At 35.8% G+C, this 25,757-nt stretch overlaps 1 protein-coding gene and 1 long non-coding RNA gene across 5 annotated transcripts in view; both read right to left on the bottom strand.

Annotated features, from left to right (window-relative positions):
• Positions 1-25,757, bottom strand: part of LOC118447750 (zinc finger protein rotund) — a 193,458-nt gene that overhangs the window by 2,353 nt on the left and 165,348 nt on the right. For both annotated transcript variants that reach the window (XM_035880078.2, XM_085664577.1), the window contains exon 6: positions 1-1,445. This exon is cut by the window's left edge and continues 2,353 nt beyond it. In XM_035880078.2, the coding sequence (XP_035735971.1) occupies positions 288-1,445 (1,158 nt within the window). In that variant the 3' untranslated portion in view covers positions 1-287. The remainder of the gene's footprint in view (positions 1,446-25,757) is intronic.
• LOC146873319 (uncharacterized) lies at positions 10,279-24,218 on the bottom strand. Of its 3 annotated transcripts, none has more exons than XR_014983779.1 (2): positions 23,997-24,218; positions 10,279-10,629 (listed from the first exon to the last, which is right to left on the bottom strand). It is a non-coding gene; the product is annotated as an uncharacterized LOC146873319 (long non-coding RNA). The 3 variants fall into 3 exon arrangements; XR_014983782.1 differs by having other exon boundaries at positions 10,279-10,599; XR_014983780.1 differs by lacking the exon at positions 10,279-10,629 and adding an exon at positions 17,278-17,395.

Here is a 25,757-nt window from a genome sequence, read left to right as displayed (position 1 = left end):
AAAAAAAATAATAGAAAAGAAGTTTTAGGGAGAGCCCGAAGGAAATGGATCGAGTAGGTCCCTGATATCGGGCCAACTTTGTAACTAGACATAAGTGTGACGATAATAATAAGGATAATAATAAAAAGAGAGCAAGGATAAAGATAAGAATAAGAATAAGAATAAGAATAAGAATAAGAATAAGAATAAGAATAAGAAGATGATGAGTAGAAGAAAAATAAAGGTGGCGTTTGAACAAAATAGATTTCCCTAGAGTCTAATCCCGCTCTAATCGACAGAAACAGAGATTACTGCTTCTCCTTGAGTCCTCCGAGTAGTGCGTGGCTCTCCATGGTGGCGTTGAGACTGCTCAGGTTGCCGAGATTGCCGAGGTTGCTGAGGTTCCCAAGATTGCCGAGATTCGGCTGATGAGCATAATTCCTGATCTGGTGTAGGCTGATCAGTTGATTAGGGAAGGAGGTGGCGTTCTGATTGCTCGTCGTTCCGGACGTAACGCCCGAGGAGGACGAGGTGGGTGAGGACTTTTGCGTCGAGTTGAATGCCTCGTACAGGTAAGGCCTCGAGGCTGGATGATGACTGGCGGGATAATGAAGATGATTGAGGGGATTGAGGGGATGTTGCATCGAGGATATCGAGTTTATCGAGATCGAGGATATCGGCGTGAAGGCCGAGCTACTGTTCGGATGATGATTACCCGCGGGTCCGGGCTGAGGCGTTTGTTGCCTCGAGTCGTTCTCTATGGACTCGGCGGAGCGATGCCCATGGCCAGGTAGAAGCATCTCCGGGTTCTGATTCTGATGGTACTCGGCATGGTGATGTGGTAGCCGTTCGTGGAGATCGCCAATCACCGAGTCCGGACTCATTTTCGGCCAATAATGATCCTGATGGTGAGCGGCCATCGCATGGATCGACGGCCTGAGCCCGGTACCGATGATCGGGGGTCTCTTGTCGGTTCTCTCCGCGTGCTTTTGCATGTGCTTCGCCAGGTAGGTCTCCTGGGTATAGCTCTTGCCGCAGTACTGGCAGATGTGCGTCTTCAAGTGCTTCGACTCCTTGTGCTTTGGTATGTGCTCGAGGAGGCTGGGCTCGTCGGAGAAGCACTTGTAGCAGGAGTTGCATTTGTAAGGCTTATCGGTCTGGTGGCACCTAGAGTGACTCTGGAGGTTGCTCAGCTGACTGAACGCCTTCGTGCACCCTGGATGCCGGCACTTGTACGGCTTGTCGCCGGTGTGCGTGCGGATGTGCTGCTGTAGGTGGCTCAGCTGCGTGAACTTCCGCTGACAGATCTCGCAGCGGTACGGCTTGATGCCGAGGTGGATCCTCGTGTGCTGCGACAGGTAAGACGAGTTTGCGAACGCCTTAGAGCACTGGTTGCACTTGTACGGTTTCGCCTCGCGCATGTGCATCTGCGTATGGAGCTGCAGGTCCGCCTTGCTCCCGAAGATCTGAAACAAACAAAAAAAATTTGATCTATACCTTCGTATCTCGATAATAGCTTTGTTGTCGTTAAATAAAGCCGTTCGATCTTGTACTCGGTAGCTCAATAGGCTAGATAGCGTAGCGAGAGCAACGTCAGCGGTTGGGAGAGGCTGACCTTGTCTATCACTGCTTAGCCTCGGGCCATTCCCGTCTGACTGGCTACTGCTGCACGGACATTTTTTCTCTCTCTCTTTCTCTTTCTCTCTCTTTCTCTCTCTCTCTCTTCTCTCTCTCTCTTTCTATCTCTTTCCCTCTCTTCCTTCTTCTCTTCCGTTGAACGGTAACGCTTTAATCTGTCTTTCTTCGCCCTCCTTCCCTTCGTCAAACAGGAAAAAAGAAGTGAGCATCGGAATATTTCTAACCTCTCGTCATCCTTCCGACGTATCCTCTTTCTCGTGAAATTCGACGATTATCAAAAGAAACAAAGAAGTTAAGCTATTTCGAAGGGAAAACGAATGGTGGACAGGCGAGACAGGAACTAACAGGAAGGACACGGAAGACTAGCAGCTAGCTTGGTTCGCTGGCGCCGACAGCTCCTTACTTTGAGATCATTACGTAAATCGACGAGTTCCTTTCGTGGATCGCTTCAGAATAGCCACGCCTGAGGATCCAGGACGAGTTGAATCCTTCGTTGTATGACCTTCGAAGACTTTCCTATCTCTGTCTCTCTTCTCTCTCTCTCTCTCTTTTTCTCTCTCTCTTTCTCTCTCTCCCTCTCTCTCTCTCTCTCTCTCTCTCTCTCTTTCCCTCTCTTTTTCTCTGTTTCCTTTTCGAAAGCGATCGAAACGAATTCTCTATATCGGAGCGTCGTCTCATAATTTATGCAACTCTATCCAAGCTGCGACGTCGACTTTGCGCCAATCGGTATCGATCCAAGCCGATTAAAATAAAATGCAATTTGGAAGGCTTCGTTAATTAGTGCCGATTCCATTTCGACGCGAAGAAAATAATTCGATGATTCTCCTCTTAATAGAGAGAATGAGAGAGAGAGAGAGAGAGAGAGTAAGAGAGAGATGATTTATTCTCGAATTGTCGCCAAAATTATATCTACGCCAATTTTTTGTCGCCTCTACGAGACGTCGGAAGATGAATGATATACGACGAACGTTTCTTAAACATTTTTGACTATTCTTAAACGTATAAAATTAAATACGATTCTAATGATGCGACAACACTAAGATCGATTCTCGATCTTTAACGTGACTTCGACAGCTGACTCGGAGTGTCCTTTAACGAACCGGTACAAACATTTTTTTATTTCCTCCTTTCGAAAGGTGTCCTTGCCGGTGTCAAGTTCGCACTCTGCCCACGTAACTCGATAGTCTTTTCGTTCTCCTTCATAACGGGAGGAGAGAGAAAGAGTAAGAGAGAGAAAGAAAGAGAGAGAGAGAGAGAAAGAGTAAGAGAGAGAAAGAAAGAGAGAGAGAGAGAAAGAAAGAAAGAGAGAAAGAGAGAGAGAGAGAGAGAGAGAGAAGTAGAGAGAGAGAGAAGTAGAGAGAGAGAGAAGTAGAGAGAGAGAAATAGAGAGAGAGAAGTAGAGAGAGAGAAATAGAGAGAGAGAAGTAGAGAGAGAAGTAGAGAGAGAGAAATAGAGAGAGAGAAATAGAGAGAGAGAGAAGTAGAGAGAAAGAAATAGAGAGAGAGAGAGAAGTAGAGAGAGAGAAATAGAGAGAGAGAGAAGTAGAGAGAGAGAAATAGAGAGAGAGAGAAGTAGAGAGAGAGAAATAGAGAGAGAGAGAAGTAGAGAGAGAGAAAGAGAGAAGAACTGAACAGAAATAATATCATAACGAAAGTAACCGATTTAATATTATTATTATTATTATTATTATTATTATTATTATAATTATTATTACTATTATTGTTATTACTCTTATTATTAGTATTATTGTTATTATAATCTATGAACGAATTGACAAATAGTTAGATTAAAAATAAGGAAAGAAAATAATTTTTGTTTAATAAAAGGTCAAGTGGACTATTAATTATTTACGTGACGTCTTTTCGAAAATAATTATTCGAGATAAAAACGGATTAGAATGCAAGAGGACAACTAAAGGACGAACGAAGAGAAATTTTCTAAATTTATTCTATTCATTAATACGTCGGCTAACCCAAAATATAGTAAATACGTGTACTTTCGTCGGCTTAAATCACGTCGGCATGACCGATTGCCGGACCACTCAAGGCTGGATGCAAATTACGCGTCAGTGGCTGGCTACAAATTGACGCGCTTTTAATCGATAGAAGAGAGAGAAAGAGAGAGAGAGAGAGAGAGAGAGAGAGAGAGAGAGAGAGAGAGACTCGGTTGCCCTCGGGGGCCATAGTTTTGTACCGAATTCGTAAATCGGGTGATTGGTTTTTTGACTCCTTCGTAATTTTAATTCGCGATCTTCACTTCTATATATAAAACATTTTATACACTATACCCATAATTTATGATGATATTCAGAGTTAGAATCGATGGAAACGTGAAGAACTTTGCAAGAACGTTAAACACTTATCCCTGTCTCTTTGTGTCTTTCTCTTCGGATTAAAAAAAAAAAAAGAAAAAAAGGAAAAAAAAAAATAAATAAAAGGAAGAAAAAAAAAGAACAAATCTAACGAAATGTAAAGAGAGAAGTATGAACGATAATAATAGTAATAATGTGTGATGGCAAATCAAGAAATCACATGGTACGTTTAATTGCGAAAGATGCCTCCGGGTAAAGAAGGAGAATCCTGCTTCTGTGATTTCTGATTAATTGACGTCGATTTACACGGGTGCCGCTTAAGAAAAGTACCTTCTCTCCTTGATGGAATGAAATCGTTACGAAGATTTGCGATCGGTTGGCAACTTATATCAAGATTACGAGATTCTGAGAGTTATTTCTTCCTTTTTTTTCTTTTCCTTTCTTTTTTTAATTTTTCTTTTTTTCTTGTTTTTTTTTCGATCTCCATCAGAATCTCCAAAGTCTTTCCGCAAAAATACGAAATTTTTGCGTAAAATCTTTAAAGATTCTGATTAAACCGAGACGGAGACGAGAATCAAGGCTTTCTTTTCGATTTCTGACGTTAGCCAGTTCCCTAGCTATCTCCTAGTTGGCTAGCCACAGTAGCCCGAGGCCAGAGCTCGTAAATTCAATTTAAATATTCGACCTTAATGACCATCCATCAGGCACCACTGAGAAGAACTTAGTGTGGCTGTCCATGGTCAAATGAGAGTTAGCATGTGAGCTTTGGTGTGAACGCCGTTAAAGGAATCTCATGTCTCTTCCCAAAGTTTTTCACTTTAACATACAACCAAAAAGAGCGTATACTTATAATTTAAAGAGAACGAAATCTTACGTATAGCTCGATCATAATATATGAATTTCGAAAGGAATATATAATTACATAAGGATCCACTCGGAACTTTTTATATCGACAATTATAATAACTCGAAGAAATTGGAAATCGTCTTCTAAAATGGGCTAAGAAATGGCAAAAAATATTACATCGAATATTTCTTAGTCAAATATGATTTAATGTCATTCGTCGAGAGAGTTATTTTTATTATCGACTTTACCAACGAAGAAAAGAGAAAAAGAAAAAGGAAGAAATAGAGAGAGAAAGAGAGACAGAGAGAGAGAGAGAGAGAGAGAGAGAGAGACAGTTATGTTTGCCAAAGGGTTATACTCCATCATAAAACGTATGGTTATTAAACGAATAATATACAATCCCGACTGGTATCGGGCTTACTATTAATCTCAGAGACAAACAATTCCTGGCTGGGAATTTGAAAGCGTGACAACCTGTTGATAGAATGTCGCGTGCCAAACATCCGCATGACGGAATAGACCATGAGAGAAAAAATGAAAGAAATAGATGGATAGATAGATAGATAAATAGATACATGAAGAAAGAGAGTAAGAGAAAGAGAGATAAATAGATAGATAGATAGATAGATAGATAGATAGATAGATAGATAGATAGATAGATAGATAGATAGATAGAAAGAGAGAGAGAGAGAGAGAGAGAGAGAGAGAGAGAGAGAGAGAGAGAGAGAGAAAGAAAGAGAGAGAGAAAGAGGTCTTGAAATCAAGAAGAATAAGAGCGAACGAGATAATTGTACGAAGAGACTGTGTAGAGGTAAAAGATCCCGAGATCCTTTGCCAGGATAACGTCGCTGTGGATTTATTACGTCGGAAATTCGTGCGTTCATCTTTTGGATCACCTATTTCGCCATTTTAACATTGATTTAGAGCCTTAAAAGAAATATTGAAATAATTCGTGGAGGTTATACGACAATAACTTTGATAAATTTTCGATAAGAATTCTCAGATATATTTTCTTTTCCTTTTCTTTTCTTTCCTTTTTCTTTTCAATTTAATTCGACTCAGAGAATTTCCGGATTTCGTGACGAAGAGAAGAAGAAGAAGAAGAAGAAAAAGAAGAAGAAGAAGAAAAAGAAGGGAGGAGGGTCTTACGTTAGAGTGGATTAGGGCACAGCATAGGGTCAGGACGATAAAAGGTTCCCGATTTTAACCGAGAAATTGCCAAAGGCTCGTCCACCGAAGAATCGAAGATTAGCAGAGGATCCAGAGGATGGCATTCAATGAAGACGAAATTCAAAAAGGCACTTACGCTCTTGAGAAAAGCGCCATACGTTGCCTGGCCCCACGCACCATCGATCATCCATGATCGACGTTACGTCCCCAAAACTATTCTCCCTTATTTTTCTTGATGCCATACATGGACAAATCTTTTCTCTAAGATATCACCTTTTTTATTCACTTTTAATCCAGATTTTTATTAAAAACTATGTATTTCGTTTTATATAAAGTGGATTTTTAGTTTTTTGTTGAAAAAAATAAATATATATATATATATATCACAAGACACATATATTTTTAAAAAGTTATATATATATATACATAAACATAATAATAATAATAATAATAATAATAATAATAATAATAATAACAATAATATGTATGTATATACATATTATAATTACACATTATATATATGTATACGTATCCATACATAGATACATACATATATGGGCATACATATATATTATATTTCGTTGTAATAAAAGGAAACTGACTAAGCGAATTCTCGTCTCTCGTTATGCCGAAGGTATACTTACGATTTAACAGAACGTTGTTGCGCAATGTAACGCGTCTCGGTTGACAGGTTTTCAAACCATCGTTCTACAATCGTTACCAGTTGTTAACATTCTAAACCAATGTGATGTTATAATGATACGCGACCATTATATGCGAAAGTGAAAAGCGAACGAGTTTCGCACTGCATTTACCGTAATCGACGAAACTGACACAAGTGGTAAATACTTCCGAGCAAAGCAGTATACTTTTTCAAAGCTTGATCTTATTGATCTATTGGTAATCTTATTATACGAAACATTTCCTCAACGTGATATATTGATATACACATATAAATACGTATGTACATATATATGTATATACATATATATACACATACATACTATAAATAGTATGTACGTATTATTATAAATGGGAATATAGTTTAAGAAGATCTAAAATGTAATAAATATTCGAACGTGACGATGATCCATGAAAATTGTCAAAAAACAATAATCAGAAATAAATGGTCAATGAACTGTACAGACTTCTGTTAAAAAAAAAAAAAAAAAAAAAAGAAAAAAAAAAAAAAGAGGCCAAGTCGAAAGTAATTGCATTTTGATGAGATCAATAGAAAAAATGTGTACGTGATAAAGTCGAAGAAACCATTTCCGCGATTGAAATCCATGCTTACATACTTACATAGATATTTCCCCGTTTGACGCTAATTACGTGCCAGACTATGCGTGAAAATCAAGTATCTCGAATTTCTAGTTTCGCCATTAGGAATATTTAAATGGACGTTTAATACAACCTTTCGAACGAAGAAATATCTGACGATCACTTTTCGAATTAAATGTATTCTGTAGGTAATTGCGAAGAAAAATTTCATGAGATCCGGTTTTTAGAATAACTATGTACAACTAAGAGCGATTTATGTGTTAAGATAATCGCCGAGAAATCATTATAATAATTTCCGACAAATTTTCATAAGGAAATAAGAGAGAAAGAGAAAGGGAAAGAGGGAGAGAGAAAGAGATAGACTACTACTTGATTTCCCATCAGACGATTTAGATAAATACGATTATCGTAGGAAAAACGATGCCATCTTTCTTTCATTCATTCATTCATTCTCTTTCACCCTTTGCTTTTGGTTACCCTTTCTAAAGGGAAAGTGAGAGAGAGAGAGAGAGAGAGAGAGAGTGAGAAAAAGGAGAAGGGAACTAGGAAGGGTCCCACGTGTACGAAAAATAGAGAAAGGGTTTTCTCTTCTCGCGGATAGGGACGAGCGTGTAAATAGAGATCGTTCCTGATTCTGTGGTGACGCTTTGTGGGTCTTTCGTCGAGGAGGTAGTTTTATAGATCATTGTCATCCTCATTGGTAGGGAGGAATCTCTGTGATCTACGAGAAACAAACTAGAAAGCTATTTCGAGCGAAAGAAAGGAAGGAAATTTTACGGTAATAAAAAAAACAAGAAAAAGAAAAAAAAAATAGGAAAAGGAAAAAAGAAAAAAACCTACGAGATAGGATAAGTATAATATATGATATTACACGTAGTATACGTACGCGTATATCTCTATATCTACATCTACATACATGTGTACGATTCTTTTTTTCTTTTTTCCTTTTCTCTCTCTCTCTCTCTCTCTCTCTTTCTCTCTCTCTCTTTTTGTTTCTTTTTCTTTTTTTACGAGCGAAAATATAAAGGCCGCGGACGATGGACAAACGATTTTTCTTAATTTTTTCCAATAATACATATAACGTAACGATACGATTTAAACGATTTGATATCTGTTCTATAATAATATAAAGGAAATAAATATATAATGTATGTAATTGTATGTAAGGAAATTGACACCATCAGAAATATTTCACTATGAGAAGGCCGTCGATCTCGTATTTCTCGTTTCCGCCTATCTTTTTCTCTATTCCGAACGCGCGGCGGCCATCGTGATGATGCGAAAGATAATAAGAGATAGAAATATATATATATACATATATATATATATATATATATATATATATATATATATATATAAAGAGAGAGAGAGAGAGAGAGAAAGATCATAAAACGTTTAAACGAAGAGAAGAAGAATCTTATCGTTGGAATGTCCAACTTCTTTTCGAGCAATTAATAAATATAGCCTAGGCTTTCTGCCTCTTCGACGAATTTAATGGTTCAAACAGGAGCAAGAATAATGAGAATAACAGATGTTTCGTGTTCGTTATTATCGTACCACCAAATGGCACCTATTTTCCTCTGCGGTATTATTCCATACTCTCTCTCTCTCTCTCTTTCTCTCTCTCTCTCTCTCTCTCTCTCTCGGGGGCATTAAATTCGTAAAAATAATATCACTTCTTTTTCTTTTTTTTTTTGCCGTTCAGAATTCCTTCACTTAATATCTGAAAAAGTCGAGCTAACGGAAGTTGCTTGCATTAAACGTAATATTTCCAATTGCGTAAGACAAAAATCAATGGTACAACAGTCTACGTTCTTATTTATATACAGGGAGGGTCAAAAGTAAGATTCTTAGATCGATAGCAAATATTTTTACGTGATTTTTAAAATCTATTAAAGATTTTTTATATGTCTTATTTTTTTTTAAATTGTAAAAATTTTCTAAAGTATATATATATATATGCTTTAGAAATTAATAATATATATATATATACATAATTATATACATATATCATTGTATATATCATTTTATATATATATATATATATTTCTATTTATAAAGTTTTGTTTGGTTTATAAAAGAAAAAAAATTTTTTTTCCTTCCATCCCAAAGATTATATTAGAAGAATGTAAATAATTAAAATTTGTACAAACGGAGCAACGAAGAAAATGGCCAATGATGACACCGAGATGATCGTCCCTTTGCACTCTGAATTATTGTTTTGTTCCAGTTTCGCGTTAATCTAGCTGGCTTTCCATTGCGCTCGTTTGCGATAATAATATTATAGCTATTTACTAGGGGGATACTACGGGTAACACAGAGGATTTAATGCTTTATATGAGTTTCACGAGTTTCGATCGACGAAAATAAAGACGTATGGAAGATCGGAATTACGATAAATTCAAGGACGATTTTACAAAAGATAAAGATATATGTAGAAGAAGGAATAGTAGGAAAGTCGAGTCGATCGTAACGATTACCGAAGAGATACTTTTATAGTCTTGAAAGAAGATAAGGATCTATTGGATGCGAAAGCCCTTTTGTGGTCAAATAAATGTGTCATGTGAAACGATAAATTTACTATCTTTGTTATATATATATATATAAGTTCTAGTTATATATTATACATATATACTTTATAAAAAATTAATTAGTTATATCAATTATATATATATATATACATATATATAATATATTATAACATATAATAATATATACCGCACAATAATGTACTTCATAATATATTATATGTATATATTATATAAAAGAGCTTTGTGGATAAGCGACAATGAAATTTAATATGATACTTCTTGTTGAAAAAAAAAGAAACTAAAAAAAAAAAAAAAAAAAAAAAATAAATGTAAAGAATCTTCAAGATGAATAAAATCTTCGTTTGATTGGTGTACTTGGAGGAAAAAAGAAAAGAAGAGAGAAAAAAAAAAAGAAAAGAAAAAAGAGAAAAACCACGTCAAATACGTTTCTCTTATTGTCGATAAGGAATAGAGAAGAGAGACGAGATTCTCTACCTGTTCTCGGGCACTTTCTTGTTCGTCCATCGCCGTCAGCAATTCGGCTCGTCTTCGTCGGTTTACATCTACGGCAACTGGTAGCCTTGCTCGTCCAGATAATCTTTATTTCACCGATTACGCGATTCCCTTTCTAATTGCTCGACCTGACGGGCCACTCCAAGTACGAGGAACAAGTTAACGCGGCCCTTTCGAGTTCGCACATATTCTCTCCTTCGGTATTATCCGCGACAACCTTCTCTACCGACATGTCTGACTTCCTTTTCTTCTTCGACGTAACCCATAATTGGGAAAAGACGCGCTCCCTACGTCTATTTTCAGTTGTCATCATTGTCAGCTTATCGTTCCTGTAAGTCCAGTATTTTCTCGTGTTCGGACTTTATAATGAGAAAAAGGGACAAAAATGATTCTTTGGATTTTTCCAAACAAGATTCTATATACGTTTTTCTTTCAATTTTCGATATATTCGAATTTTAAGGTGAAAATTTAATTAATGATATTATCTCGAAAATAATTTATGTGTATATGTATATATATATCTATATATTCCTCTCTTTTCAATTTCGTTTAATTAATAAAGAAAAAACAAATGATAATATCTCTATAAACATTGTAATATTTCTTTCACGATATGTAGATGAGGCTTCGTTTTTTGACCTAGATTACGGTTATTTATTCGATTTTTGATATACTTGAGCTCAACATAAGAAAAAAAAAAAAGAAAAAAGAGAAAAAAACAAACATTATCTTGAAAATGATCCACATGTATTCGATTGTTCTCTCATATTTCTCCGTTTCCTTTTAAGAAATAAGTAAAAAAAAAAAAAAAAAAAAAAAAGAGAAAAGAAAAGAGAAGAAAGAAAAAATAAAAAAGCCGTTTCTTATAAACCTAAGTCATCGCCGATTAAAGGCGACGGCTGCAAAACCGCCATTCATTAACCCCGTGGCCGTTCTCGTTTAGAACACCGGCCAATCTAGTCTCGTTCTAAACCGCTCATTTATTATACGAACTACATACACTTCGTAATCGAATACGATCGATAACATTTGAACATTGACATATCCTCTTACCGTCCTAAATATCACGCTAATCCAAATTCTCGCGTTTATTATTCCACTAAATCGTCTTATTCAATCCCTTTCATTTATCAATGTTATTTGAATATCCTTAATTGGTATCATACAGGATGATACCAAATGAAAATTATTTCAAGATATTGTTCATAATTCAAACGTAAGTTTAGTTAAATGAAAGTATTTTAAAAGCATATTTATTTACATCCTATCAATTATTTTAATCAATTGAACGTAAGAATTTTTGTAGAACAAACGATTAGTATATATGAATATCAATATAAAAAATTAAGTATTTAGATACCCTTGGGTGAGCGATTGTGTCATTTATATCAGATACTGCTACTTAATTATAAACAACGACAATTTATTTAAAAAATACTCCGATTGGAATGTTAAAAAAGAAAATGGAAAAAATAAAAAGAAAGAAAAGGAAAGAAAAGGAAAGCTAATGAATTTGAAATTTTTCTAAAAAGTCGGTATAATTGTCGAGCAATGAAGAAAAGTTTACTCGAAAAAGAGAAAGAGATGGAATGATAGAGAGATAGAGATAGAGAGAGATAGAGAGAGAGAAAGATAGATAGATAGAGAGAGAGAGAGCGAGAGCGAAAGAGCAGGAGAGAGAGAGAGAGAGAGAGAGAGAGATAAAAAATACATATAAAATCTACATTGGCTGGAATAATATCATCGGAGAGACGAAATGGCAAGGCAATGAAATCGACTGGAGGAAGGAGTCTCGAAACGGGAGCAGAGTTGCATCTGCACCTGTGGATCGAGCTTAAGCGGCCCGACAGGCCATTCTCGCCATTCATTATCGCAGCCGCGCGCCTTCCTAGGAACGGTGCTTCGGAATTACGAGAGCGAGGAGAAGCGGACAGATACAAATATACTAAGAGAGAGAGAGGAAGAGAGAGAGAGAGAAAGAGAGAGAAGAAAAGGAGGGACGAATAGTCAGCCCTCATCTCAGGTAGGAAAGAGATCAACGTCCGAGACGTCGTACGCATCTTTCTACCTCTCCCTTCACCTTTTTTTCTTTTCATTTTTCTTTGTCTCTCTCTCTCTCTCTCTCTCTCTCTCTCTCTCTTTCTTTCTCTTTCTCTAACACACTAATATACACACATACACACACACATACACACACACCCTACACGTCACACAAGATTATGACTTTTTAATCGATCTACGTTGCTTCTTCGTACGTTGAGAGGCGAGACGAGTTGAGTTCGAAACGAAATAGGAAGCTGTTTTGGCTTTTTGCTCTTAAATATGTATATCGAGTCACGAGTTACGAACAAAAGAATTATTTCTTTAAATATTTGTTTTGTTAATATCGACAGAGAGAGAGAGAGAGAGAGAGAGAGAGAGAGAGAGAGAGAGAGAGAGAGATAGAGAGAGAGAGAGAGAAAAGATAAAGACATTTCGAATGAACAAGATAGATAGGGAGAGAAAGCAGAGGGATAAGAAGAAAAAAAAGAAAAAAAGGGAGAGGAAAAAAAAAGAAAACGAGGGCTGTGGACATTTTTCTTACGCATTTCCACAGAATGGATACAGACTCTGGAACAGGAATGTCTTCGACAGCAACAATTATCCATCGTAAATGCAGTCTCTCTCTCTTTCTCTTTCTCTCTCTCTTTTTCACGTTCGAGATTGAAATATAAAGCAACATTATTCTCGTCTCTCTCTCTCTCTCTCTTTCTTTCTTCGTCTCTCTTCTTCCATGTTCACAAAGCGTTTCGTATTTCTCCCCCTTTTTCTTCTTCTTCGTTAGAAAGGCCAAGGGAGAGTCAAAACAAAACGACATTTTTTAGGTGAGGGGACCCCCACCGAAGTGAATTTATTCTAACGAACTCGTTCTTTCCTATTGGTAACGCGACACCCATCAGAACAAATCGCCCTAACTTCTTCAAACGCATTTGATTTGGCTAATAGAAAGATTTTTTTGTATCGAAACTCTTTAAAAATTATCGTACAAATAAATTCGCTCTTACTTATAAAAATGTGATGAAAGCTTTTAAGTAATTTTTAAAATCGATTAATCTTCATCGGGACATTTTAGATTTGCCAGTTGGATTTGTAGTTTTACAAGCTGAAGAAATAAATAAAAAAAAAGAAAAAAAAAAAAAAAAAAAAAAAGAAAAAAAAACAAAAAAAAACAGAAAAAGAAAGGAAAAAAAATTTGTCCGAGAAGTCTTAAAATTTACCGATAAAGGTAATTAATTTTTAATATCACCTAAGTAATTTCGATTCATCTAAAAAGAAAAAAAAATAAAAATAAAAAAGAAATACTATATTTTTAACGAACAACATTTCATTTTGGCGTATTACCCGTTTTTTTTTTTTTATTTTAATTCTAGAAAATTAATAAGACTAATATACAAAATGAACAATTTGTATTATTATTACTTAATATGGCATAATATGAATATATTCATTATGAAAAATGAATTTTTTCAATTTTTATTACATTTTATATTTTTTATATTTTTAGAACGAAATGATTCATTCGTGATAAAGTTTAAGGTTTAAAGTATGGATATTGAATTTAAATACATGCGACATTTATTTCGTTGATTACGAAAATGATTGGAATGCATATCTCTTTGGGGAGAAGAATTTTATATTAAAATTATCTTCGAGAATATTAATCGTTCTCTCAGTAAATCGACAGTGACATTTTCTCTTTTTATTTTTTTGTTACTCCTTTTCCGTGATGCTCATCGAAGGAAGAAGAAGTCTAATTTCTAATCTTATCGTTAGTATCCCAACTCTTTATGTTTGAATACTATCTTCAAGAATTTGTCACATTTCTCTCTCTCTCTCTCCTCTCTCTCTCTTTACTTTCCTCTTTTCTTTCTCACAAATCATAATTCTTACTTATTTATTATTTATTTTCCTAATCCTTTTCCTAAAATCCCCACCAACCCCTGCCTCCTCCACCAACCCTTGCCTCTCCCTCCAACTTTTTTCGTCCATTATCGACACCCTCAATTTTTGTTTCTTATCATTCCTAATTGTTTTCGATATCGGAAATGAGCACTCGATTTTTCTTTTTCCTCATCGACGCTCAACGAATACGAGTTAATAAGCGGTACTCGTAAACCTCATAAGAGACGTTCGTAAAATTGATATCGAGCACGGTGATGCGCATGGGTATATGCCGAGAGATGATTGTAAAAAGCGGCAAACATCCATCGGTAAAACGTCTACATAAATTTCGATACGGTGCCCTCAACAAAGGGGAAACTTTCAGGTGGACTCACTTGCGAGCGAGCGAGAGCTTTAACGATCTCATTAAGGGAATTTACGACGGTAATTCGAGCGCTATTACATAAATCAGGGCAAAAATCTTCGATGCAAAGCAAAAAAAAGAGAAAGAAAGAGAAAGAGAGAGAGAAAGAGAGAGAGAGAGAGAGAAAAGTAGAGAAAGAGAAATATACACATGTACCTTTCTATGTATATGTACAAGTATATATATATATATATATATATATATATATATATATATATATATATATATATATATGCAATATGCATATATCTAATGGGGCGGATAAAAAATATGTAAGTCAAATTTTTGTTAAAATAGAAATACTACTGTCATTTGCTAACATTTTTGATGACACAAAGTCAATTGCACTTCTTTCTATTTTTTTTTTTTTTGGACGCGAAGGGGTAAATCTAAGCGTCTAAAATTTAACATTGATCTATGATCTTATATTGTACTTTAAATATTACAAGTACTTCATTTCGGAAATAATAATTCTCATTTTTTACTCTTTAGCTCGCCTTTAATTGAAGATATCTATGCACACATGCATACAAAAAGGAAGTCACATAACTACGATGAATATTCCCGGCTCTTTGTCCGCTTTCGAAAAGAACTTTGTCGGATTATGATTAACGATTGGACATATCTCGCGATCATTATTAAATATGGCTTCTCCAACGAAGACATTGATTGCGTCCTAACATTTATAATAATCCTTTATGCCTCTTATCAATCGAATTGATCTTTTTCCTTTTCTTTTTTGTTTCTTTTTTCTTCAACAATTGATCAAAAATTCTGATTATTCAAATTCACCGATCCAAAATTAAATCTACATCCGCAGTTTTCCATCCCCACCCTTTCTGCCCCTCCTGCCCATCTGCCACCCCCCCTTGTTTCCTCAGTATTCTTCGTTTTCCCCCTACTCCCGAACCTCCCTCCCTCTATTTCGCTTGACCATCCCTTTCACATTTCGATGCCGTCATCTTTCGAATGTTATTCGACGAGGAGCATAAATAAGGGTGCAAAAGGGGACTAAGTGGGGAGGAAAGGTACGTAGAACGTCGAACCCTCGTGTTTAGATTCGTCGAAGGTCCGATGGAGATAGGGAGGGGGTGTAACGATTCTCTCCCTCCTTTCCTCTGGTCCTCTAGTTCGCGTGCATTAAGTCGCGAGTGAACCAGCGAAAGATCGGCCCTTTTTAGCGATCCAAGGGCCGTACTATCCCTTGACTAAGTTAGCCGTACCGGAAACGACTATTCCTAGGGGAGGATTTTTTTCCTTTTTTTTTTATCCTATCCTTTGCCCCCCCTCCTCCTCTTTTTCTCTGTGTCTCTATCTATCTCTCTCGCTCTCTCCATCTTTCTCTTTCCCTTTCTCTTTCCCCTACCTTTTCTCTCAATAGCGTGTGCATGCTTGGTACGATAAAAGAGGGAGAAAGAGAAAGAGAGAGAGAGATAGATAGATAGATAGATAGAAAGAAAGAGAGAGAAAGAGAGAGATGGCCATCTGCTTATTCGGAAGGATACACTCATAACGGATTTTGCGATTGGATACATTTTAGCAAAAGTTATCATCATTGTTGAGTTAATAATAATATGTGACGTATATTGAGAAAATTCATTCCTGATTATAAAATTCGCGACGTCTTTATGTTCATTCATATACTTATATCCTTTATGATTTTCTTTGAGATGATTTATGAGAAAAATAGAAACAGAGAAAGAAAGAAAAAAGAAAGAAAGAGAGAGAGAGAGAGAGAGAGAGAGAGGAAGACAGAGAAAGAGAAAGAGATAGAAATATCGATCGAATCGAAAAAATCGAACCGATCCGATCCTATCCGACGGTGAGCGCCACGCGGCAGGTGAACGGCACGTGTGTCTGCGAAATTCATTGGTGAAAGGAGAGCGTGAAGAACTCGTTGGGCAAAAGCGAGCAAAAACATTGGAAAATTCGTGACAGTGGGAAAGAGATGGAATAAAAGGGAACAAGAAGGAGAAATGAACAGAGAAAGAGAGAGAGAGAGAGAGAGAGAGAGAGAGAGAGAGAGAGAAATGGCGGAAAGGAAATACATGTAAATCCGAGGAAAATTGATCGAAAACGGCGATGACTTAATGATCAGTTTGTACGTTGTTGCTTGAATTTCTTTTTTTCCTTGTTTCTTTTTTTCTCTCTTTCTTTTTTTCTTTTTCTTTTTTTCTCCTTTCGCGAGTCTTACTTCGATATCTCATTTGGATCGATTGGATGTCGGGGGAAAAAGCGAAGCGAGTAAGTACAAGTAGTACAAGTATATAAAAGATAATGAAAAAAGTAAAACAAATAAAATAAACGAGAAAAAAAAAGGAAAGAAAAAAACAGAAAAAAGAAAAGAAAAGAAACGAAAGAAAAGAGGGAAGGACGCTTTTTTAGAACGTTTTAGGTTGATTCGATTTTAAGGAAGCATCTTCTTCCTTTAACAGAGAAAACTCATACGGTAGGAGTAAGTAAGTACGAAGAAAGCTTTTTCTTCTACCTTCTACCATTTTCCCGTCCTTCCTTCCTTCCTTCCTTCCTTCCTTCCTTCCTTCCTTCCTTCCTTCCTTCCTTCCTTCCTTTCTTCCTTCCTTCAATCCTATCTTCCTTCCTAACTATTCGTTGAAAATAGAAACGTACTGCGATAGCACCATGTTTCTTCCTTTACTTTTTTCTTCCTTTTCTTTTTCTTTACTTTCTTTCTTTCTTTCTTTTAAAATCTCTTTTTTTCTTTTCTTTTTTCTCCTCATAGACGAGAAGCTTTTTTACAGCCGTCGGAGAAATATGGTATCCTGTGTCATCAGGAAGAAGAAAAAGGATGAGTAAAGGGAGTCGGTTAGATACACACCACCGATTCTTATTTTAAGTTAGCAGTGAGAGAAAGAGAGAGAGAGAGAAAGAGAGAGAGAGAGAAAGAGAGAGAGAGAGAAAGAGAGAGAGAGAGAAAGAGAGAGAGAGAAAGAGAGAGAGAGAGAGAGAGAAAGAGAGAGAAAGAGAGAGAGAGAGAGAGAGAAAAAAAAGTTTCTTAGATTAGTCCTGTCTCTAATTTAGCCGACGGAGTGCACGGAATGTGTTTTAAGGAAATCGATCGAATTGAAATAATTCAAATATAGAACGAATAGAATAGCCAAATATAAATAAAGAATTTTATATATTCTTGGAACAGTAGATAAGTAAGTAAAGTGTAGATTGAAAATTTTCTATAAATATATTTTGACGTTAATTGTGTAAAATAGAAAACAATTAATGGCAGATTGATTTTTAAACGATAGAGATAATCGGATTGCCTTGGGCCATGTAAAATAGAGACACTCTTCATATGACAATATAAAAATTTATATTATAGGAGTATAATAAATACATCGTATAATAAATATTATTTAATATCTGATAACCGGTATAAAATATTTATTTTTATTTCATATTCTTGATTATAATAAGCGTATTTCGAACAGTGTATTTTTCACTTTTGATCATTTGCATGAACAGTTGAGGCGAGAAAAGAAAAAAAAATATGTATATATATAAATTGTGAATAATTGATTTATTTTAATGAGACTCAAAAAATGTTTAACGCCTCGGGCCTCTAGAAGGTTAAATTTGTAATTAAAAGTAACGAAAAATTTGCGATATTAAATCTATTCGAAATGAAAAGATGAAGAACTTACCGTCGGATTTCTCAGCTAAACTAAAGCTTACAAAAGTATTATAAAATCCTGCATTTTGATATTATAAACTTATCAAAGGATAGTAGTCGAGAATATTCGAGTATTTAACGTTCCGTCGGAAGGATACATTCTTGTTTTCTTTCGCAAGAAAATATTGATAGTATCGTTGATTTTTTTTTTCTTTGTCAATTAAAATCAGACGAATTTATAAAAATATAACTACGCGCATCTTTTTAACTCTATTATAATATTTCTTTCGGTATTTAACAAAAAGTTATAATCTAACGTGTGAAAACTTATAATATAAGTTAACACCAAGAAAAAAAAAACAAAAACAAAATAAAAATAAAAATAAAAATAAAAATAAAAATAAAAAGTAAAATTCTGTAAGTAGCAAACATTCATCTTCGGATATATATAATAACAATTAATTCTTTCTTTCAAAGAAATGAAATAGAATGTTTAAAAAAATGCTCTAATATGTATGTACATACATATATGATTGTATGACTTTGAAGTTACGTGGCGTTATAAAGTTTTAAACAAATATGAATAAATTTTAATTAATAATAATAATGATAATAATAATGATAATAATACTAATAATAAATGAAATAAAAAAGTAAAAATAAGCAAGACCCTTTCGATTCTCACATCCGATTTAATTTATCTCTCTATCGTCATTTTTTTCATCCCTTCGCGTCATTCGCCATAACCGTATAAAGTCGCAAACATCCCCTGTTAGAACCAAGTTTTTCTCCGCGTTTTTCCTCACTAAGCGCGAGCATGATATTCGCAGGACAAAAGGACTTTTTTCAACGCATCGAGTTACACGATCTCGACGTCATACAAACGAAACGAAGCCAACTAACGTCAAAGAGTTATTAAAACGATCCGTAGGCGAGGATTAACGATGTAATGTAAATCGTACGACCTACGTGCGCTACTATTTCTCTTTCTTTTTCTTCTTATACCTTTTTTGCTTTATAGGGATGAGTAATTTTCGAAAATAAATAAAGAATGTTTGGCCTTATTCTTTACGAATCGCTTTGAAAATAGCATGTAACATTTCTTTTCGAAAGCCCAAGGTTATTGATAGGGTAAATAGAAATAATATATAAAAAGAAAAATACAAGGAAAGAAAAAAAAGAAAAAATAAAAAAAAAAGAAAAATAGGAAAAAGAATGAAATATGATAAGAGAGAGAGAAAGAGAGAGAGAAAGAGAGAAAGAGAGAAAGAGAGAGAGAGAGAGAGAGAGAAAGAGAGAGAGAAGAGAAATAATCGCATAAAAAGATGTAGATAGATATCGAATCGACGGAAATGGGATTTATCTATCTATCTATCTATCTATCTATCTATCTATTTATCTATCTATCTATCCATCCATCCATCTACCTATCTATACCTATATATGTACCTATGTATCTTCTAGAAGATCATTCAAAGCGATTCGTGAAGAGGGTGATAGTACCTTTCAAATGAGAGAGAAAGAGAGAGAAACAGAGAGAGAGAGAGAGAGGGAGAAAGAGAGAGAGAGAGAGAGAAAAGAGAGAGCTAACAGAAATTCAGCAAAGGACTTTTTTAACGGGTCGAGTTTCCGAATCTCGCCGCCGACGCACAAATGGAATTTACCCCGACGAAGAGAATTACATGACGACGAGAACTACATAGATCTCCTTTTTCTTTTCGTCGATCGTACACGTGAGTGTCCTACTACTTTTCCTCCCTTTTCCCTATCTCTTTTTCTCCTTCCATTCACCCTCTCTCTCTCTCTCTCTCTCATTCTCTCTTTCTCTCTCTCTCTCTCTCTCATTCTCTCTTTCTCTCTCTCTCTCTCTCTCTCTCTTTTTCTCTGTTTTTCTTTCCCTCATCTCGCGAGCAAAGCCTCGCTAACATTTCAACCCCTCGCTACGATGATAAAAGGAATGAAAGAAGAAGGAGATAAAGGTGGAGGTGAAGATGGAGGTGGAAGTGGAAGTAGAGATAGAAGTGGAGATGAAGAAGAAGATGAAACGGAAGGAAAGAACGAGAAAACGAATAGAAAAAGATATATCGAGATACAAGAGTCGATCGTATCGTTCATTTCTTTCTATACTTATTTGGTACACACGGCAGCATGGACGGATTATGTATTTCTTTTCTCGTCCTTACCGACCAACCAGAGAGAGAGAGAAAGATAGAGAGAGAGAGAGAGAGAGCAGAGATAGAGATAGAGATAGATAGAGAGAGAGGTGAGAGAGAGGGAGAAAGAGAGACAGGAAGAGATATATATATATATATAGAAAGAGAGAGAAGCTTATTGTGACAGCACGTCATTGTCCTGCGTTTCAGCAAAATTGCGCACGATGAATGCGCCCTTAAAGCGTCGAGGGTCAGTCGATACCTTCCTCCTCCTTATACTATTTCCTCCGTTCTCTTTTCTTCTTACGATCTACGTTTTCAACATATACAACAAAACGTCTTTAATCTTTGTTAAAAAGCAATGCGATCAAAAAAATACGATCGTCTCCACTACCCTCTCGAAAAGAATATCATTTAAAATAATATGAGACCTTTCGACGGCTCGAAAAGATTGCCTCGGAGGAAAAGTAACTGAAAAAAGAAAAAAAAAAAAAAAGAAAAAAAAAAGAAAAAAGAAAAAAAAAAAGAAAAACCCTCAGAAAAGAGAAAAGTAGAACAACACAACGATCTTGTCGTTTTTAATGGAAAAAAAAAGAAAGGAAAAAAAAACAAAGAAAAAGAAAGGAAAAAAGAAAGAACAAAAAAAAAAAACAAAAAAAGAAAAAGAAAAAAGAGAGAAGATGAAAAAATTAGCCAGAGGTCGGCGAAAACTCTCAGATGACTTTCACCGTTCGTTTGTTAGCCGTTATGTAAAACTGTAGTTAAAGTTTATTCTGACCGATAAAAAATGGAGCTATGCATTATGCGTATGTATGCAAGTACATACGGTCATGTCCCTTTCTCACTGACGAACCGGTGAGACGTATTAACCTGGCAGAAGTATCACATCGCTCAAGGTAAACCTTTATCGTGACGGTTGCTCATTTATTGAACATAAACTTAATTATTCCTTGTTATGCAACTACTACTCGTTTGAGCAGGGAGGAGTTGAAACGCCGTCATGCGAAATCGTTGAGCTCGCGCCTTTTCGACGAGTTCTTCTCTTTCTTTCTCTTTCTCCATTTTCTCTCTCTCTCTCTTTCTTCTGCGCACGCGCAATAAATATACAAAAAAAAAGAGAAAAAAAGAAAAAGAAAGATCCACTATTCGATCAGAATTAATCTTAAGAAATGTTGAGAAGATTTTAAGAGGGTACACTGCTCGCTCGGGATCGATTGATTCGAGTTTGAAAACTACGTATTATCGTGCCAGTCAGCCACGGTAGCTAGCTAGCTAGCTAGCTAGCTTGTTTAGCTTGCTTAGTTTTACTTAGCTACCTACTTCGTCAAGCCTACCGAAGGAAATGATGTCGAGCGAGATCGTTTGTGCAGTCAGAATAAAATCCCGTTTCTTCAGGTTTCTTCAACCGATTTATAAGTACCGTCTCGCATGCGAACCGAATTCAAATTCGAATTTGACTTCAGAATGAAGCTGGAAAGCACGAAGAGCGTTAAACATTTCAATACAAATACGAATTATTATCCTAAGAAAATTCTTTATAACGTTCGCGAAATCGTGCCAGCCAATAAGTACGCAAATTAATATCTATAGACGGTTATTCCCTTTTCGAGTTTGCTTCGTCGTTGAGAGGGTTAAATTTTTTTTTCGTTTTTCTCATTTCTTATTTTCTCTTATTTACGATTCATTTCCTACGTACGAACATCCAACCTTTGCGATTACTACAGTTTCGTTAAAGAAACACGATTATATTGAATTAATTTTATATTTGGAAAGAAAAAATAATATATAAGAATTATTCAAAAATTATGAAGCTATTGGAAGTTTACGATGTAAATCATTTTTTGTTTTTTGAATTTCATTCTCTTCAATATTACCGGACAGAACGTACAATTATATTTATTCTCAAACTAATATATGTATATATTTTATAAGAGTAGGACTATTAGAGAGAGAGAGAGAGAGAGAGAGAGAGAGAGAGAGAGAGAGAGAGAGAGAGAGAGAGAGAGAAAATTGTAGAGAAATAATCTAAATCAATCGAGATTTTCCCTTCTCGAATCTCTTCGTCGTTAAGAGGGTTAGATCTTTCTGTTCTTTTTATTTTTTTTTCTTATTTTCGATTTATTCCCTACTTTCGAACTTTCGACTTTCGCAATTACTACAGTTTTGTTAAAGGAACTCGAGTACGTCGAATTAATTTGCGTTTGGAAAGAAAGAAACAAAAGAAAAAAAAGAAAAAAAAGAAAAAAAAATTCAAGAATTGTACAAAAATAATGATGTTACTTGAAGTTTACGGAGTATATAATTCTTTTTCTATTTTTTTCTTCTTCTTTTGCATTTCATTTTGCCCAATGTTCTTGAAGAGAGAACATATAATTAAATTTATTTTAAATTCAAAATACGTATACTTGATGAGAATCAGATTATTAAAGAAAGAGAAAGAAAGAGAATTGTGGACATATAATCTAAATCATTCTCTAACGATCCGTATATAAATATATATAAAACGAGAATGTATAAACATACACATTTAGAGAAGAAAAATGTTTCTCTTACCGATGGACTGGACCAATTTGATATTCAAGGATGTTTACCATCTTTTTTATGAACTTTGCCACGCAACAACGCACAATCATTTCAACTATTACATATTGATAATATTCACCGAAAACGAGACGTCACACATTGAGAAACGAACGAACGAACGAACGAACGAACGAACGAACGAACGAACGAACGAACGAACGAACGAACGAACAAACGAACGAACCAATGAACGAGCGAACGATTGATCAATCGATCGATCGATCGATCGATCTATCTATCTTTCTTTCTTTCTTTTTTAATATTTAGAATATACGTAGATCCATGCGGATATGGTAAATTTTGTTTTCTTTTCTTTTTTTCTTGAAATTCTTCGAAAATTCAATTAGATAAAGCGACGAACGGATTAAAAAAAAAAACTTATTCCGTATGCCGAAGGTCCGTATATATTATTTCTGTTATTTCTTTTTTCTTTTATTTTTTTATTTATCAATAGATTCGTTAGTCAGCGAAGAATTTTATCTGTCGAAAAGAACAACTTCATTTAGAAGACGAATATCAAGTATGTAAGGAAAGCTACAATGGGCGCGAAGTAGAACGTTATACCTATTAAACTGGTGATTTATAGAGGCGACAAAACGACATAGTTCTCGGAGTTATCGAGTAGTGGATATCTACCTATTGAGAGAGAAAGAGAGAGAACGAGAGAGAGAGAGAGAGAGAGAGAGAAAGAGAGAGAGAGGGAGAGAGAACAATAGTATACAAAATTCAGATGATAAATAATATGGCACGCGAGCAATAACTTTCGATCTCCTTCGAGTATAATTCTAAATATCCTTGAAATTTCTAAATAATGAGAGAATGAGAGTGAGATAAACCAAGAGAGAGAGAAAGAGAGAGAGAGAGAGAGAGTGAGAGAGAGAGAGAGAGTGAGAGAGAGAGAGAGAAATGAAAACGAAAAAAAAAAAAGAAATAAAAACAGAAAGAGGACTCGTAATACGATAATTTCGGCTGAATCGTTCAGGGTAGGTCAAGCTCGAAATACGTAAACTCGGCCTTTACCTTGTCGTCGTCGTGCGGCGTGGGTGGCGTGGGCGGTGTGTACATGCGAGGCGCGAAGTCGCCGATCGAGGATGCCCCACCTGTCGAGGATCCTTGGCTCCTTGGTGGACTGAGATCGGGGATGGCCGCGTGATAATCTTGGAGGCCGGTCGGTATCACCCCCGTGGGTACCACGGGACGATACTCGGCTCGTACCTCCATAACTCCCTAAGTCGGGACACTTCTCCCTCCTCCCTCCCACCCGCCCTCCCTCTTTCCCACCCGCCTCCCTCTTTCCTTTTATTTCTTTCTCTCACTGTATCGGTTTAATTCCTTTTATTATTTTTGTTTTGTTTTATTCTTTTTTTCGTCCCCTTTCGCTACCCTTTATCGCACTCTATGTCTCTATTTATCTTTATTAGTTATAGAAAGAAATTTTCGAACGAATTTTCTTTTGTTCCACCTCCACCTCGTTCTCGTTCTCTTAGTTCTCCACGTTTTCCTTGTCGCCGTTTTAAACGTCTCTGTCGTCTTCGTCGTCTTCGTCGTAATAGTCGCTGTCGTACCGACCGTTGCCGTCTTCGTCTTCGTCTTCGACGACGTCAACGTCGACGTCTTCACCGTCGCTAACACTTTCCCTACCACTCGATATAATATGAAAACCTTGCACGGGATACTCGCGTTCTCGCGTGACGTGACCTTGAAGCTCGCGTCTCCTCCTCTCGAAAGTTCTTAGCCACGACCTTGCCGAACGCCTCGTCTCACGGCGATTGACAATCTCATAACACGATCGCGTAGTAGTAAGGCAAAGTGTTCTGCGAACGGGACGACGAGGGAGAGAGATCAAGGGGAAACGATTCTTCTTTCTCTTTTTCTACAACCTTGTTGATCCTCCTTCTCTTCCTCCTTCACGACCTCCACCTCCTTCACCTCCTCCTCTTCCTTCTCTTCTATCTCTTTCTCTTCCTCCTCCGTCTCCACCAGCACCACCTTCCTTACCCCTTCGCCACCTTCGCCACCTCCGCCTCCTCCTTTTCCTCCTCCTTCTCCTCCTCCTCCTCCTCCTCCTCCTCGTAAAACTCGCGGTCGAAGATCGATCATAGACACGTTTTCTCGATGCTTTTAGAGTATCTTACTAAACACGATATACATCGGATGGTCTAGTCGATTCGACGAATCCTTTTAGAGCGTGGCGAACCGCGTTCAGAACGGGCGCGTGTAACTATATCGCGGCACTGTGTTTACGTGACTCCCGCCACACTTCCTTCTATATCATCCTTCCCCTTTCCAGTAACGATGAAATCGGGACGCTTATAATAATAATAATAATAATAATAATAATAATAATAATAATAATGATAATAATAATAATGATAATAATGATAATAATGATAATAATAATAATAATAATAATAATAATAATAATAATAATAATAATAATAATAATAATAATAATAGTAATAATAGTAATAATAGTAATAATAGTAATAATAGTAATAATAATAATAATAATAATAATAATAATAATAATAATAATAATAATAATAATAATAATAATAATAGTAATAATAATAATAATAATAATTAAAACGATATTAAATATTTAATATTAACGATGATCTATATGCGCGACACTCACGTTTATTATTTCAATGTTTCGATGATAAACGGACGACAACGACGACGAAATGCACTGTGTCCTTTTTTTCGTGTTCGCTTTTTTTATCTTTCTCTATCTTTCTCTTTGGCGACTTTCTTCTTTTCTTCTTTTCTTCTGTTTTT

The sequence above is a fragment of the Vespa mandarinia genome, chromosome 1 (genome assembly GCF_050613455.1).
Source record: "Vespa mandarinia isolate Hongniang chromosome 1, ASM5061345v1, whole genome shotgun sequence".
Taxonomy (NCBI): domain Eukaryota; kingdom Metazoa; phylum Arthropoda; class Insecta; order Hymenoptera; family Vespidae; genus Vespa; species Vespa mandarinia.
This window is presented reverse-complemented; position numbering and strand designations above follow the sequence as displayed.